The sequence below is a fragment of the Tachypleus tridentatus genome, chromosome 3 (assembly GCF_004210375.1).
Source record: "Tachypleus tridentatus isolate NWPU-2018 chromosome 3, ASM421037v1, whole genome shotgun sequence".
Taxonomy (NCBI): Eukaryota; Metazoa; Arthropoda; class Merostomata; order Xiphosura; family Limulidae; genus Tachypleus; species Tachypleus tridentatus.
Window position 1 is genome coordinate 93,237,815 of NC_134827.1, and position 15,490 is coordinate 93,253,304.

General features: G+C 33.7%; 1 protein-coding gene across 3 annotated transcripts in view; it reads left to right on the forward strand.

Annotated features, from left to right (window-relative positions):
- Nucleotides 1-15,490, forward strand: part of LOC143247487 (MIT domain-containing protein 1-like) — a 38,847-nt gene that overhangs the window by 11,391 nt on the left and 11,966 nt on the right. For all 3 annotated transcript variants that reach the window (XM_076495716.1, XM_076495715.1, XM_076495717.1), the window contains exons 2-3: nt 11,282-11,383; nt 11,765-11,901. In XM_076495716.1, coding sequence (XP_076351831.1) covers nt 11,282-11,383; nt 11,765-11,901 — 239 coding nt within the window. The remainder of the gene's footprint in view (nt 1-11,281; nt 11,384-11,764; nt 11,902-15,490) is intronic.

The window sequence follows — 15,490 nt, forward strand, 5'->3', positions numbered from 1 at the left end:
TCAGCCTATCCCACCATGGCTTATTACAGCCCCCAAATGTGACCTTTCTTTCAATCATCTGATAAAGGCGATACTCCAGATTGGAAGTACCGTCTTTTATTTAATGAACATCTTTCAAACGATCATTCCGTTCCCATTTATACAGATGGTTCCAAATCAGGTAATTCAGTGGGCTCTGCTATGGTTTGCTGTGGTTCGGTGGTTGCGCGCAGAATTCCCTCTACAGCTTCTGTGTTCACTGCTGAACTGTATGCCATATCTCTTGCCCTGGATCATATTGAAGCTGAGCAGTATTCCAACTGCACTATTTATACTGACTCGCTTAGTTCTATACTGGCCCTGAAATCGTTACACATTGGCTCACACCCTGTTCTCACTGATATTCAAAACCGACTGACCCATTTCTCATTAACTGCTACATCTATCCAGTTTTTCTGGATACCAGGCCATGTTGGTATTCATGGGAATGAGCTTGTAGACACGGCAGCTACATTTATCTGCTTCTGCACTATCACCACTGTGCCTATTCCGTACGTGGACTATGGTCTTGTATTCAGGGCTTGACTCCGTGCCAGCTGGCAGTCCACTTGGAGTGAGCAACGGGACAACAAGCTTTTTCACATAAAACCCTTTATTGGGCTTTGGCCATCTAGCTTCCGTAAGGATCGGAAGGAGGAAGTTGTTCTGACTAGACTATGCATTGGTCACAGTTTTTTAACTCATCGTTTTCTTTTATCTGGAACCGATGCACCAATGTGTAGTTTGTGTAACACTCAAATCACTATAAGCTACATTTTACTTTTTGCCATCATTATGATTCTCAATGACGGCACTGTTTTAAACATGTTTTTTCCCAGGGTTTATCTGTAACATTGGACAGTGTTATTGGTGAAGGTGACACTGTCCACCTACCTTGATAAAGTTTTTAGTTTTTTAATGGCCATTAATCTTTTCAATCTCATTTAAGTGTTGAATATTTATTCATTACACCTTTTAATTGTGGTTCTATTTTCACAGTTTAATTTTTTCTAGTTCAATATGACATTGAAAAATGGCCAGAACATTAAATAACTCGACACCAGGACTGGAAAGGCCAACTTCAGGTAACTAACACTGCTGTTTGAACTATCCGTTTGAACTACTCGTTAGTTGTCCTGGCGAGTTGTTATTACACTTTTGCTGCATTTCATTTAACACTGTTTTTACTTTATCTTTTAGTACTGGCCATAATGACACATAATCCAGAACCAGGACTGGAAAGACCAACTTCAGGTGACTGATGGTGATTCTTATACTTACCTGTTAGTCTTCCTGGCGGGTTATGATCATTACCATTCTGCTACAGGAAGTTTTTTACAACTTTGTAATTGTTATTACACTTTTGCTGCATGTAATTTAACACTTTTATTAGTTTACCTTTTAGTACTGGCCATAATGACACATAACCCAGAATCAGGGTGATGTTGGTTCTTATACTTACCTGTTAGTCTTCCTGGCGGGTTATGATCATTACCATTCTGCTACAGGAAGTCCTTTACAACTTTGTAGACTGGATGTTAACATTGGTTTTACACCATTTTCTGTTTTAATTGCTGTTTTGTTTTTACCTTCATTTACTTTTACAAATTTTACTCCATTTACTTTACTTTTACCTTTTTACTGGACATTTGGCTACTCATTATTACGATTTTGCTATATGTCTTTTAAAACATCTATTATTTTACATTTTGATACTGGTTGCTATGACACATAACCCGGAACCAGGACTGGAAAGGCCAACTTCAGGTGACTGACGGTGGTTCTTGAACTTACCTGTTAGTCTTCCTGGCTGGTTATGATCATTACCATTTTGCTAGAGTAAGTACTTCACAACTTCTTTTACTCTGCTTTCTATCTTAACATTATAGACTAGGTGTCAACATTGGTTTTATACTTTTTCTTAGTTTCAATGATGTTTTGTTTTACCTTGATTTCCTTTTATGTATTTTACTACATTTACTTTATTTTTACCTTTTTACTGGACATTTGGTGCAGATAGCCTAGCTGCTTTGTGCCATAAAACACTAAATCAATCAATCAATCAATTATTGCCATAATTATATTGCCTTTCTTTATTGTGTCTACTCTTCCCCCCCTTATGTTTGTGTTTACACTATGCTTTTGCTGCCCCATTAGGTGTTGCCGTAGGCTTTGTGTTGGTTCACTCTTGTGGCTTTTAGGGTGGACTCCCAGATTTTGGTCCACCAGTTGTGGGTTCAGTGCTACCTGTTTGGAGAGATGGGTACCATTTTTTTTTCTGTTCATCCTGCCTATATCCCATTTTCCCTTCTTGGTCTTCATATGATACTCTTTATAATACTCCAATTTAATCCTCTTCCTGTCTGAGGATCTTCATGGGAATCCTATAGGGTTTTCTAGGGACAACCTCTCTCTCTCTTCCGTTCAACTGTAGACTGTCAATTACTCATTGCTCTCACAATGCAACAAGTTCAGGAGAATCAACAGCATATAATGAATATGCAGGTGTAGCTATGAAAAACTAGAGAAACCCAAATTGGCCCTTGAGTCCATCAAGCACTTGGATGGGGAGCAACTGTTATTACTGAATTGTGCTGGACGTTCCACTTTGGGTAAAATAAAGTAGTCCATGGCTTGGAAGATAGGTGCCATTTAAAGATTGACTGCATACATAGATAACTGTGCAGATTGCACTGTAAAACTTACTTTTAGATTGTGAAGATATTTTCACAGACAAAGTCAGTTGGGGGGAGTGCAATGAAAGTGTATTCCATAAAGCATGGAGGTCAGCCAAACTCACTTAAGGCTACATGAATCTGTTATAATAATGACAAGTCATAGATCAGGAGATTCCACTGGTGGGTATATGCTATAATTAACATTTTGGAAGCTCTTCAGAGCATCTGAAGGACCCACATCTTTTATGGGCACTCTTTGTGGTGCGACAAGCTCAAATTGAAGAATGTGGCATGGATGAATATAAACTGTGGCACTTGTACAACCAGTTATGAGTGTATTATTGATACCAAAAGCTAAGTAATGATTCATAGTTAAACATCCCCAAAACATTGAAGCATAAGATTCTACATATTTTCCATAACACAGAAACTGTAGGGTATAAAGATGTTATGAGCACAAGTACTAATGCTCAACTACAGTACTTCTGACTGGATTTAATCAAGGTTTTCAACACTGAAATGAACACTGTTTGAATACATGCCACTAAGAGGAAAAATCAACTTAAAGAAGATAAACTACAGAAAAGAATTGCTGGTTCTTCTTTACAGAGAATAGATCTGGATATTGCTGGCCTATTCCTGAAGACAGAAATAGGTCAGCAATTTAGACGTGATCATTAACTACTTCACAGGAACACTGGATAGCCTAGTTTGGATCACCTGAATAGATCCAGAAGGATCAGGGGGTTAATCCTAGTAACCAGTTATTTTCTGAGTGGTGTAAATTGTTGAGTGTGACGAAGATGTGAACTTCACATTTTTATCCACAGTATATTCTGTCATGGACATATTTGCTATAGTTCATTAACCCTGGCTAAACTAGCTGGGATCAAACACATATTGATGGTATATCACTCAACTGAACAGATTTATAGGTGCTTACTAAATGTTCTTTGTAGACATTGTGAAAGGTCCTCCACTTCAAGTGGATATTGCACACTATCTGTGTGAATGTGGGAGTATTTAAATCTGCATTAGTAGCCATGTAAAAGCTTGCTTGTTAACAGCTATGAAAGGTTATTATATGACAGGAGAGGTGATATGATAAGAGTGTGAAGGATTAGTTGTACCAAAGTGGAGACTGGGTGTGTCTTTGGTATATGCCAGTGGCATGAAAACCTCTTGGCTATGGATGGTCCTTAAATATAAAAGTTACAACATTGGAGGTGCATGCGATTGATAAAACTGAACTAGCTTGATCAAAAGTCAGAAGAGGCAGTAGTTGAGTCAGATGAAGATGAAGCCATAGTTTTGATCTTGAAGATAAGGAGGAAAGAGCCAAGAATGCTTATCTGCCTGTTCAGGATTAGTAAGATAAAGATGGGCAGACTGAAAGGCAAGATTCAGCTGTGACCTGAGATAGTTACAAAGTATTTGAGCTTGAGCCAGATTACATAATCACAATTATTAAGCTACAAGTTAATGAAAATTATGAACTTGGTCTCGAAGTTAAGGCTTTGTGAAATGGTAATACTGACCTGTGCGATGTTATTTACTGATAGCATCCTGAGAGGATGCTTCAACTTTAACTCTGAAATATTTGGCATATAGAAAATTCTGACAGAAGGATAATGGTAATATGTCCGAGACAATATGTCTGAGAAAAAAAAAATCTTTACCTGTTGTTTTGCAGTAAGAGTGGTGTAAGATATTTTGGTTAAATAAAAATGTTTGAGTTGGTGAAATTGTCACTAGCACAATAGTAGTTACACATGATACTGTATAAAATATCTGGAATAACTATTGTCAATTTGTTAAATGAAGGATGTGACAGGGGGAGCATGGTAAGTGGGTGACTTTCTTGTTTATAGTTCATAAATATAAAATTAAACTTTGTCTTACTAGAGAACAAATTTCTTGATTCTCTTACTATTAGAGATTAGGGGACTTCAAAAATATATTTTTATAAAGTGAAGGACTTAAAACTTGTATAAAAAATGTGATTTATTAACTATGTTTCATTGTCAAGTTTATTTGTATATATTGATAATAAAGTGGCTTAATTAAATTTTGAATGTAACTCTCTAAAAGGTCATGACATGTGCACTCTGATCTACCATTAGTACAGGTTTCACATATATTTTCAGATCTAAGAGGCAACAAAAACTTGGAAGCCAGATGTGCTTTAACCTAACTTCACTACTGTTTGCACCAAGAAATGGGGTCTACATTAGTGGGTCAGTTATTTGTGGTTTTCTCCTCAGATTTTCTGAAAATAGTTGTTCTATTGCAATTTTAGACAATAATTGACAAAACATTTGGAGTAATTTATTTGCAAAAGTTCAGGTGTTACACGAGATCTGTGGTTTTCAAGTACAGGATCTGCCATGTGCTCTAATCCTAAGTTGGCCAGTTCAAGCCATGGCTTACCTCCTTTTATTTTTAGCTGTTGAAACAAAATTACAAAGTATGTGTAACTTGAATAACTGTATTTTGATTAGTGATTAAAAATACAGCATACAAAAGCATGCAAAATACACATAGGTTTCTTAAAGTTTCAGTTGTCATTCACTGGTCTATGCTACACAGTGGACATCCTTTAACCACAGATGCATGTTCATGTTGTTTTGGGGAGTTGCCCAGTTATGCAGTATTCTCTTCCCTACAGATAATTAATATTTTTGAGCTGTTTTAACAAAGGCTTTTATGTTATAATTCCCAAGTATAGATTTGCACTAATTTTTTTACTTATTTTTCAAGGATGCAAATGCACTTTTTTGTCTACAGCAGTAAAAGTGCCAAAATTTAGGAGTTATTTATGCCTAGCATTTAAATTCAACTAAAGTGGGGCTGAGCAATCAAAAGAGGAAGTGTCATAGAAGTGGGTTGGTTGTGTACTCACATAATTTAGAGAAATCAAGGATGACTGACCAACCAACCAACACTTGGCTTTTATGATTATTATTGTGACAACTTTTATAATTTCTTATGATAATGTAGTTAAATGACAGTGAAAATATTATAATTTAAAACAAGGAACTTAAATATATTGAAACATTTTATTTAAATTAAACATTGGCTAACAAGTGAGATACACAAGTGCCTCAATTATCTGCTGTTTCTGTTGTGCATTATTTTTTGCTTTTCCCAAACCAAACAGATAAATGAGGCACTAGTGTGTATATTTATTTTCACAACAATGAGTGCTTCATTACAATTATATATACAATAATATCAACAGTCGCTTGATAGTATTGTCTGAAATAACTCTCTTTGATCTCATATGAGTACTGATTGGTTGAATTGAGAAAAAGAAGAAAAACAATATGGCACACATTTGAAACCTGTTCTATCTGCCCTTAAAATTGTAAAAACAAAATCCTCTTTAGGCCTGAAAGAACATGAAAATACTTTCAAACTTCCTAGATTTAGAAATGTTCTATATTCAGTTTTGTTTTGCACAGTCCTACACATGAATAAAATACTGAAATTTTTAGTTGCTATGGTGACCTAATGTGTGGGATTTCTTGAGGCCTGCCTTAGTGGGAAGGTTAAAGAGTGTTTCCTTATTTGTTGTTAACATTTTATTGTCAGATTATTTTGAGAGTTAAAACATTTTCTTTCTTTTGTTTATTATTTCATTACATATTCTAATTGTAGTCGTGTTATTTGTCTGGAAGGATGTGGTGTGCATTTTAATTACTTGATGTGTTTTATTGAGAATGTTTTCTAGTATGTTTTGATATTGTAGTGGTTTGTTTTTGACTGTATATTAAAAGTGAATATTTAGACAGGTTTATAGTACTGAAAATTTTGTTTCCCATGTTTTGATTTATAAAGGTGTTCATTTTGTCACATTTGATTCTTCTGCATAATATTAAACTACCTTTTTTAAAAGGGACATATGAATAATATTAAAAATTGTGTTTTTTTATGAAAAGGGTTATCAGTTAGTGGGTTGAAGGGCTTATTTTTAAAATTACGTAGCTTATTAGAGCTATGTATTGTATATTCTGTGTTTTTTTTATTCTTCTTTGTTCAAGGGTATTTTTATAAGAGGACAATGTAGTTGAACCTTTTCCTGATGACTGGGTCTAACTGCACATGTGATGTACTTTTAGCAAGGAATTTAAAAAACTTGAATTAAATTACTATTTGTTTGTTATACCAATTATTATAGCATAACATTGTAGTTGATACTCCATATTTTAATAGTTTATATGTTTTAAGTTATTAATTTTATAAGGCGATATTTATAAAACTTGATAGTAAATGGTGACCTAATGTGTGGGATTTCTTGAGGCCTGCCTTAGTGGGAAGGTTAAAGAGTATTTCCTTATTAAGGTATTTATGCATGCCATAAGCCTTCTGCTTCTCTTTTGAAATTAAGTGATCCCAGTGTGTCTCTCATGTAAATCATTATGCATCACTATGCACCTCTACCGAACTATCACTTTTAAGCCTGGCAGAAAATTGAAGCACTGGAAGGGTGGGGGTGGGAAGTGTGAACGGAGAGAGCTATTTATTGAAAATACATTGGTGTATCACACTGCCTTGTGTGATAATTCTGACCATTTTTTTTAATCATCTCCTCTTCCATATTTTATTGAACACTCTTCATTGCATATGAAACTTAATGTGAATTACTCAGTGGAATTGTCATTTCTCAGATAAATCAGTTTTTGTATCTTTCAGTTTTGTTACAGAGATATCAAAGAGAAAATCACTCTTCTTGCCACACCCACTTGATATATCCTCCATTTCAGAAATTTTATACCTATAGGTAGCTTTCTTAAAGCTTGTTCCATTCATTCTTCTTCAGTGGGCATTTATTGACACAAAGAGACATGTTTGTTTTTAATCTGAGTTAGGGAATTGAATCCATGTATCTTGGGTGGCAGAGTTTCTCCCCTAGGTTTTCAACCATGGACATTCAGTCCTCTCTGTCTTGGGTTATCAGGCTGCCTTGTCCTATACCTGAAACTGCAGAATCTTTACCTTGCTTATCCTTATTGTGCTCAAAACATTCCTGCTGGATTAGTCATTCTTCCTGACTGCCTACCATTCTGACCTGGGATATTCATGTGATCTTTTATTTCTTCACTTTTCTTCTTTTGCATTACTTTCTTTTGTTCCATGTATTTTCTCTTGAAGCATAGTTCCTTCTCTTCTGTCTGTTTACATTGGAAGTTGGATTTGTTTCCCACGATGTTTCTTCTACATTTTTTCCACCCCCCCTCTTCTCCTTTATCCAGATCTTTACTTCCTATCCAAGACATTGGTGGCTAGGGGAGGCAACTTCTTTTACCTAATTGCCTTCCTTTCATTTCCTACCTTTATCCTTGTCCCAATCTGAATTGGTTCTTAGGTATCATCTGTGTTAATTGTTGTTTTATTGCCCGTAAGTTTTTTTTTTCCAGTAATGCCCCCTCCTATTTCTTTATTCATAGGCAGCTTTTCTTGAGTCAAGATCTTTCTCCTGTCATCACCAATTGTATTTGACTTTTAATCCCATTGGTTTACTTTCTAGGACTGTGTTCCAGATATATTCTCATCAGATTCAACATCCTTATCTCTTTCTTGTCATCTCATCTTCGTTAGCGTTTGGAGGGACTCCTACATTTCATCATAAGGAGTACGCTTATTATGCCCATTTTCTCTTATCTACATTGTATTGAAGATTCTTTCTCATTAGGTTTTCATCTATCACCTATGACTTCAATGTGACTCTTAACTGAGTAAGTTTCTATACGTTGTCTTTCCTTTCATGGGCTCTTGCTTCATTATTCACTACTTGAATCCTGCTTTGTAGCAAGTGGTGCCTAATCAGGTGTCCTTCATTTGAAATCTGCACTATACAACCATGTTGCATTGTACTGTTTTACATGGGTTTGAAATGCTTATTGGTGAGATGAGGTATTCCACAAGATAGCTTACAGGTGAATAACAATGCAATTTTTTTGCTTTACAAACTTGCCTGATTTGGAACATATTCACCAATGGACTACATAGGTGAAGCAGAATGGAATAACTGCTTATTTTGCCTTGAATTAATATTTTGATGTGGTCTGCTTTTCAGAATAGGGTTTCATGGGCACCCATTACATTGTCTCTGGTGATGATGTTCCTCTGGATTCTACATTGCATATTCACCTTCCTTTCTTCTAATGGAGTTTAGGAGTCCTTACTACTTTTGTGTTCAAAGATGCTGGGGTGATTGACTATGGAGGGATTTTTCTGATTGGGTTCTACTAAGAATAAAATGGTAGTGTTCTACTGATGTAGATGAGATGTGGCCTCCAGAGTGCTCGATGACTTGGTCTCTTGATGCAGTTTACACAACAGTTGGATTTGAGCTGTTAAAATTATAGTTCACTCCTTCATTTGGTAGCCATCATTTCACTGCTGCACATGGATCCTGGTATCTCATGGCCTGGTTTTGATTTAGAATGAATCCATTAGTGTGCATCCTCACACAAGTTTTGGGTTGTCTGTCTTCCTTACTTGATTTTCCCCATCTGTGTTATGGGTCACAGCAGTGGTGTGTAAGATTATTCTAGTTCTTTCCTTGGGTATGCCTTGCTTTCTTTTCTTATGGGTGATGTTATTGCCATTTGGAAAGTCCAGAATGTTTCATAGTTGGGGGAGTTTATTACATGCAATAGACATCCTTTTGTTACTATATGTTAAGTTCCTGGATTGATAGCTCAGAGCTAATCTTTGTGTCATACCCATGGATCAGAGTTGTTCTTAATACCATGGTTTTTGGGTTTGAGGTGAAGATGGTATTACCCTCATTCTACCCTTGTGTGGATGTCACTACTTTGTGAGGAGGTTTTACATGTAGTTTTACCGAGTATTGACTGCTGCACCATAACTCTTTACAATATTCTTTCTCTGGTTAGGATTGCTTTCCTACCAAATTCTCTCACACTCAGATGTGCTCCTCATTTTCCACACAGAAATCTTGCACATTCCACACACAGGCAGAGAGTATATTTGCCATGAAAGTGTTGCAGTTCCCCTCTTTAGATCTGACTCTCTTCTAGGGAGGTATCCTTTGGATGCTCTCAAGGAGTATGTCTGTTTTTCTCTCACACTGGTCCTTCCTTCTAATCAATGTGGGATACTAGCTAATCTTGTGAGAGGAGGGATATACTGTTGTGGAAGTTGTAATTTTCCTATACTGAAAATGTATTTTCAATAAATAGCTTTCTCCGTTCAGACTTCCCACCCACACCCTTCCAGTGCTTCAATTTTCTGCCAGGCTTAAAAGTAATAGTTCAGTAGAGGTGCATAGTAATGCATAATGATTTACACGAGAGACACACTGGGATCACTTAATTTCAAAAGAGGAGCAGAAGGCTTATGGCATGCATAAATAAAAGGTTCTTATATAGGGCTAGCAATGAATGAGAATATATATATCTTGTGAGTGGAGGGAAGTACTAATTGGAAATACTTTTTCAGTACAGGAGAATTATAACTTTTGTATGAATTAGGAACTCAAACTACCAGTATTGACAAGCTAAAATATAAAAAAGATCCTTCTGTCTTTTCTATTTGCTGAGATATTATTACATTTACCAACTCAAACATAGTGGCCACACACACCTCTTTCCATTTTTGGAAATGCTCACATACATGCATCAGTGCCTGATTTGTGAGTAACCAATCAAAAGCTCAAGTCCAGGATGTCCACCTGGTGGCTCACTCAGCCTTTTTAAAGTATTTGGGTGACAAACTCTTCCTTTTTATGTTAGGTTTGAAGCAGTAATATAAGATTTTATAAGCTCAAAATGTTATATATTTTTTACCCAAATTCATCTTAGCTACTAAGCTTGACAAATTATAGTGAAATTTTATGGTTTTAATAATTTATAGTTTTTCATTATTTCAAAATGTAAAACCTTAAAAAATATTTCTTATCTTCTCGTGTGAAGGTTGATGAAGCATAGCAATCTATGACAGGTAGCAAATGAGCACAATGTTTGTAACTGAGTGCATGATGTTATGAGATTAAAGCTATTTGGTCTAAACATTTATATTTTTAAGTTATAATTTGTTAGTCATTCTAGAATAAAGGAAGTATTTTTATTTATTTCCTAATATTTATGGTTATTACAAGGTCAGTTAAATCAACTGAACCCACATAGAGATTCAACAGTAAAAATAACAGATAAAATAATATTTTTTCTTAAAAAATGTTTGCTAATTATCTAGAGGTTATAAAGACTTTGAAGTGAAATTTGAAAACTTTTTGATGCATCAAAGTATTTGTAATCTTAAAATCCAAATTACTTTGCATATCGGATAGTCAACATTCTAAAAGAAAGAAAGCACAAGAAAAATGTTTATTAAAATATCTTGTAAATCAATAGTAAAATTGGATATTTTTTGTACAAAATTCTTGTGATGTTTTATGATAACCTGTAAAATTTTGTGAATAATGCTTACTAGCTTAAAGGTTATAGCATGAAAACTATAAAAAGCACAAGAGGTTTGTCCCTAAAGGCTGAGCTCATTCTGGAAGAGTTAAGTTTGAAGATAACAGAAATACTTATAATGAAAAGTTTTTTTTTCAGAGACCAGTAATGATGCAAAGAAGAAATATTTCAGGCAGAAAGCCTCTGATTATATGGACAGAGCAGAAGAAGTGAAGAAGCTCGTCCAAAAAGAAAAAGAAGGCAAGTTTAGCTAATTATGCATATCTGATCATTTTAAAAATCTGAATTCCCAGTTGAGTTGGCTGTATTATGAACATAACATTAGTTACTCCTATGTACTACTTACAGCAATAAGTCATTGGATTTACAATGCTAAAATCAGGGGTTTGATTCCCCTCTGTGGATTCAGCAGATAGTCTGATGTGGCTTTGCTATAAGAAAACACACACACACACATTTCTTTTGTGATATGTTAATATTTTTATTGAAGTTCTCTAAACAAAACAGGTTTTGCTCAGTGTTAATTTAAGCTGTAAGGAGATGTAAAAAGAAACGTTATTTGTGTGGGTATAATACGTAAAATATTTATTTATCGTGTATATTAATTTGTTTTTATTTCAGATGGAACCTACCATGAGCAGATACGTATTAATAACAATGAGAGTGGCTATAGTTATGAGAAAGTCTTCAGTCCATTTCTTGAAGACTCTGTCTCAAGGGTTGAAGTTGAAGATCCTTACATACGAACAATTCATCAGGTGAGGAACTCATTACTTTCTTTTCCCATGAAATATTCTAATTATGTAGACAGAGCATTTAAAATGTGTTCGAATTCTACTAATTTGGAAAGTGAATTAGATTATACAAGTAAAAGGCATTGCTAATGGCAGAGGTTATAATGCTGATGTAATTGAACTTTATGGTATAAAGAAAGTACAATTTGTGTTTATCAAGCAGTGTACTAGATTAACCTGTTGACTGCTAAGTATTTCAGCTGCTACAATACAACTCTAATGCTGTTTCATTTTGAAATTTTTTTTGTGATGCCATTTTGGATCAAAAGTAAAACAATTTGTAAGTAGGTCAAATGTATGGTGCTAACATTTAGCATTGAAGTTAGGTATTATTGAGAACTATTTAACTCATCTTTGTCACTGTGTTACCGATCGGCTTGGACGAGTTATCTCGTCTACGGCACTGAACAGGTTAAACAGTATTTATTACAATAAAATTAAACAGTACTGTAATATTACCATATGTACAAGGTGTAACTAGTCAAATTGCCAGTGTTTTCAGAAAAAATGATTTTATTCCTGGTTTTAAACTATTTAACAAGATTAAAACAATTCTTCCTAATATCAAAGATAAAAAGAGACATTTTAGAGAAAAAACAAATATACATTAAATTATATGTGAATACAACAAAAGATATATTGGTGAAACTAAACATAGTTTATGTATGTACAAAAAAACTAATTTCTCTTCCTGAAATGGATACAATGGCAGGAAACAATGATTCGGAATGAACCTAATAGCAAATATGAATTAAATACCAGATAATCAATAAAGATATTGTGTCATAAAATAAATAATTCTTTGTTAAATAAATATGAAAGGTTAGTTTGTGATAATGCACAATTTTGGAAAGAAGTATTCGCTTATGTACAATATTCATGCCACGCTCATAGATTACAATGAGTTGAGTTAAATTTTTGTTTTATAAAATTATTTCATTGTGCATTTTAAACATTGAAATTGTTTTTAATTTTAAAATCTTCTGATTACTTACAATATTCATGTACTCACAAATGAAATTGAAGGCCTGATGATATTTATGAATGAATTGTTGGCTTTGACATAGACAGCTCATTTATGATGTCATACCGTCTGTTAGTATCATGAGCAAAATCAGTGACACAAAGTTTTTATACTTCCTGAGATAACTATGTTTTAATTTAACCTTTTAAATGTGGCACTATAATGGCTATCTCTGATTTGAGTTAACCCTATTGTCTTGTGTATCCTTTATTAAGCATGACATAAATTTTAGTTTCTTACATTGAAAATGCTATTAAACTACTGTTTGTTTATGTTATACCAATTAGAATAGCATAATTTTTATCTAATAATTCATATTTGAATAGTATAATAGTATAATTATTACACAAGACAATATTTTAAAAAATCCTGAATTTCTCCTAGTGTAACACACGACATATTTTCTCTTATTGTGTAAGTATCCCTACTTTATTTAGCATCCTTTGAAAAATTACTTTCTAAAAAATCATTTTTTCCTCAGATACACCACATTTATTATAGTCTCCAGCTATGTTTTATTGCAGAGCTATTGAATAGGAAATTTGATCCCTTTTGACCTTTCATAATTCGTTAATAGTTCACTTGTGTTGAATTACGTATTACCTATAACCAATAAAAGACGAGGTTTTCTTCTATTGAATAATGTGTTGGATAATGTTTTATGTTTTCAATGGTTAAATGTCAGTTTAATTCAGAGTTTGAGCAGCATTTCTGTGAAAAAGTTAATAACTAGCTTGGATGAAATTGTAACAACTCTTGTCACAGAGTTAGAAAGTCAAAAATTTTTGAGAGATAAGAGAATTTTGTACTTTTTGCATGTTATTAGTCTATGTTGTTTGGAGAATTATTTAATTAACTAAATATTATTATTAATTGCAATGCTATGAGTAGTATAAAAATTAGGGTTAGGTTTTGACAGCTGAGAGTGAGAAAAAAGATTTGATAAGTATTTTATTTCTTGTTTTTAATGTTTGTTCTTCATGTATAATTATAAAAGCAACTAAAATGTAAAAATAAGGATATTTGTAGGTTAGTTAAGATTAGATTAAGTAAAGTAAGTAGTATAAATAAAATATTTTGCTAAAATAAAAATAAAGGTTTCTTTAGGCACACGTGAGAGCTGCTTGAACTAATTAGCAGTTCAAGAGTAACATAATTTGATAGCATAACTTGAGCTGCTTGTGCCATAACTGATTTACAACTTATAATGGCACAAACAGTAATTAGTCATGGTTCAAAGAGCAATCAAATAATAAAATTTCATTACAAATAGATGTATACTGTTATGAACATAGAGCTACTTAGAGTAAATGAATGCAGTTTCTTATTACAATATGAAGTCATTATAGAAAGAAATAAAAAAAGAATTTACATTTATTTTGTTGTTTTGGTGGTTACAGTGTTGGTCAAAGTGACCAGTCAGGTTTTGGGTTAGGGTAGAGAGAATAACAGATAAACTATCGAGTTTTACTGAAAAAAAAGTTTAAAATGTATTTAAGAGATCTTAGGGATTACATAAAGGAAGTTTGAGGTTATGTATATGTAAAAATGGCTCGTTTGGGTTGAGAAAATATTTTATGTAGAGGAGCGAACAATGTTTCGACTTTCTTTGGTCATCGTCAGGTTCACAAAGAAAGAAAGAGGTAACTGACCAGAAGCTGACCACATGTTTGAAAAAGGTTGTGTAACTGAGTGTTGGAATGTAGAGGGCAGTGTTAGATGTTTGAATATATAAGTTTGAGGTTTTTGAGATGAGGAAACATATTTAAGTACTTCACTAAAAAATATAATTTTCTTGTATACTTCATTTTCCACATGCTACAGATCAGTTTAAAAATTACCATCAGGCTGGCTGACTGTTTCTTGGGGCCAGTTTTTCCTGTGTGGGATGGTGGTTCTTGATATTCCTGTGCAATTAACTCATGTCTAGTTCTTGTGCTTTTGTCTTATTCTTACTTCTCTTCTACTGTATTTATCTACTATCCACTACTATTTATTTTATTTCCATGTGTGGTGTGTCTCTTTTCGACTGCGAATATTACTGGTGTTTGAATAGCAGCAGATGTCACTTTGGATACAAATCAACAACTGAAATAATTCTAGCAAAAAATTGAAACCATACTAGAGCATTCCCATATGGTGATGTGTGTGCCTAAAGGGTTAAATTATGTACTGATGGTTTTCAAAACCAAAATCAAAATTAATTTATGTGGGTCAGTTATCAATTGCACTAAATAGAACAGAAAACTATTAAGATTTTATTTATTGAAGATTTGGAAAAAGTTTCTTATGTTCATTCAGTATTAAAGATTGGAAAAAAAAGTAGAAAGAAAATGAACATTGTTAATACATTTTTAGCTTGAAAGATTTATTTTGTAATGTGTTAGTAATTTTTGTTTTAAAAAATTTCAGGAGACTTTACTTAAATGTAACTAATTAATGACAGCAAACTGTTGCTTACCACAGTGACTCATTTTTTCCTAATATCCCATTTTAACTCAAAATACTTTTTGTTCACTGTAACAGTTT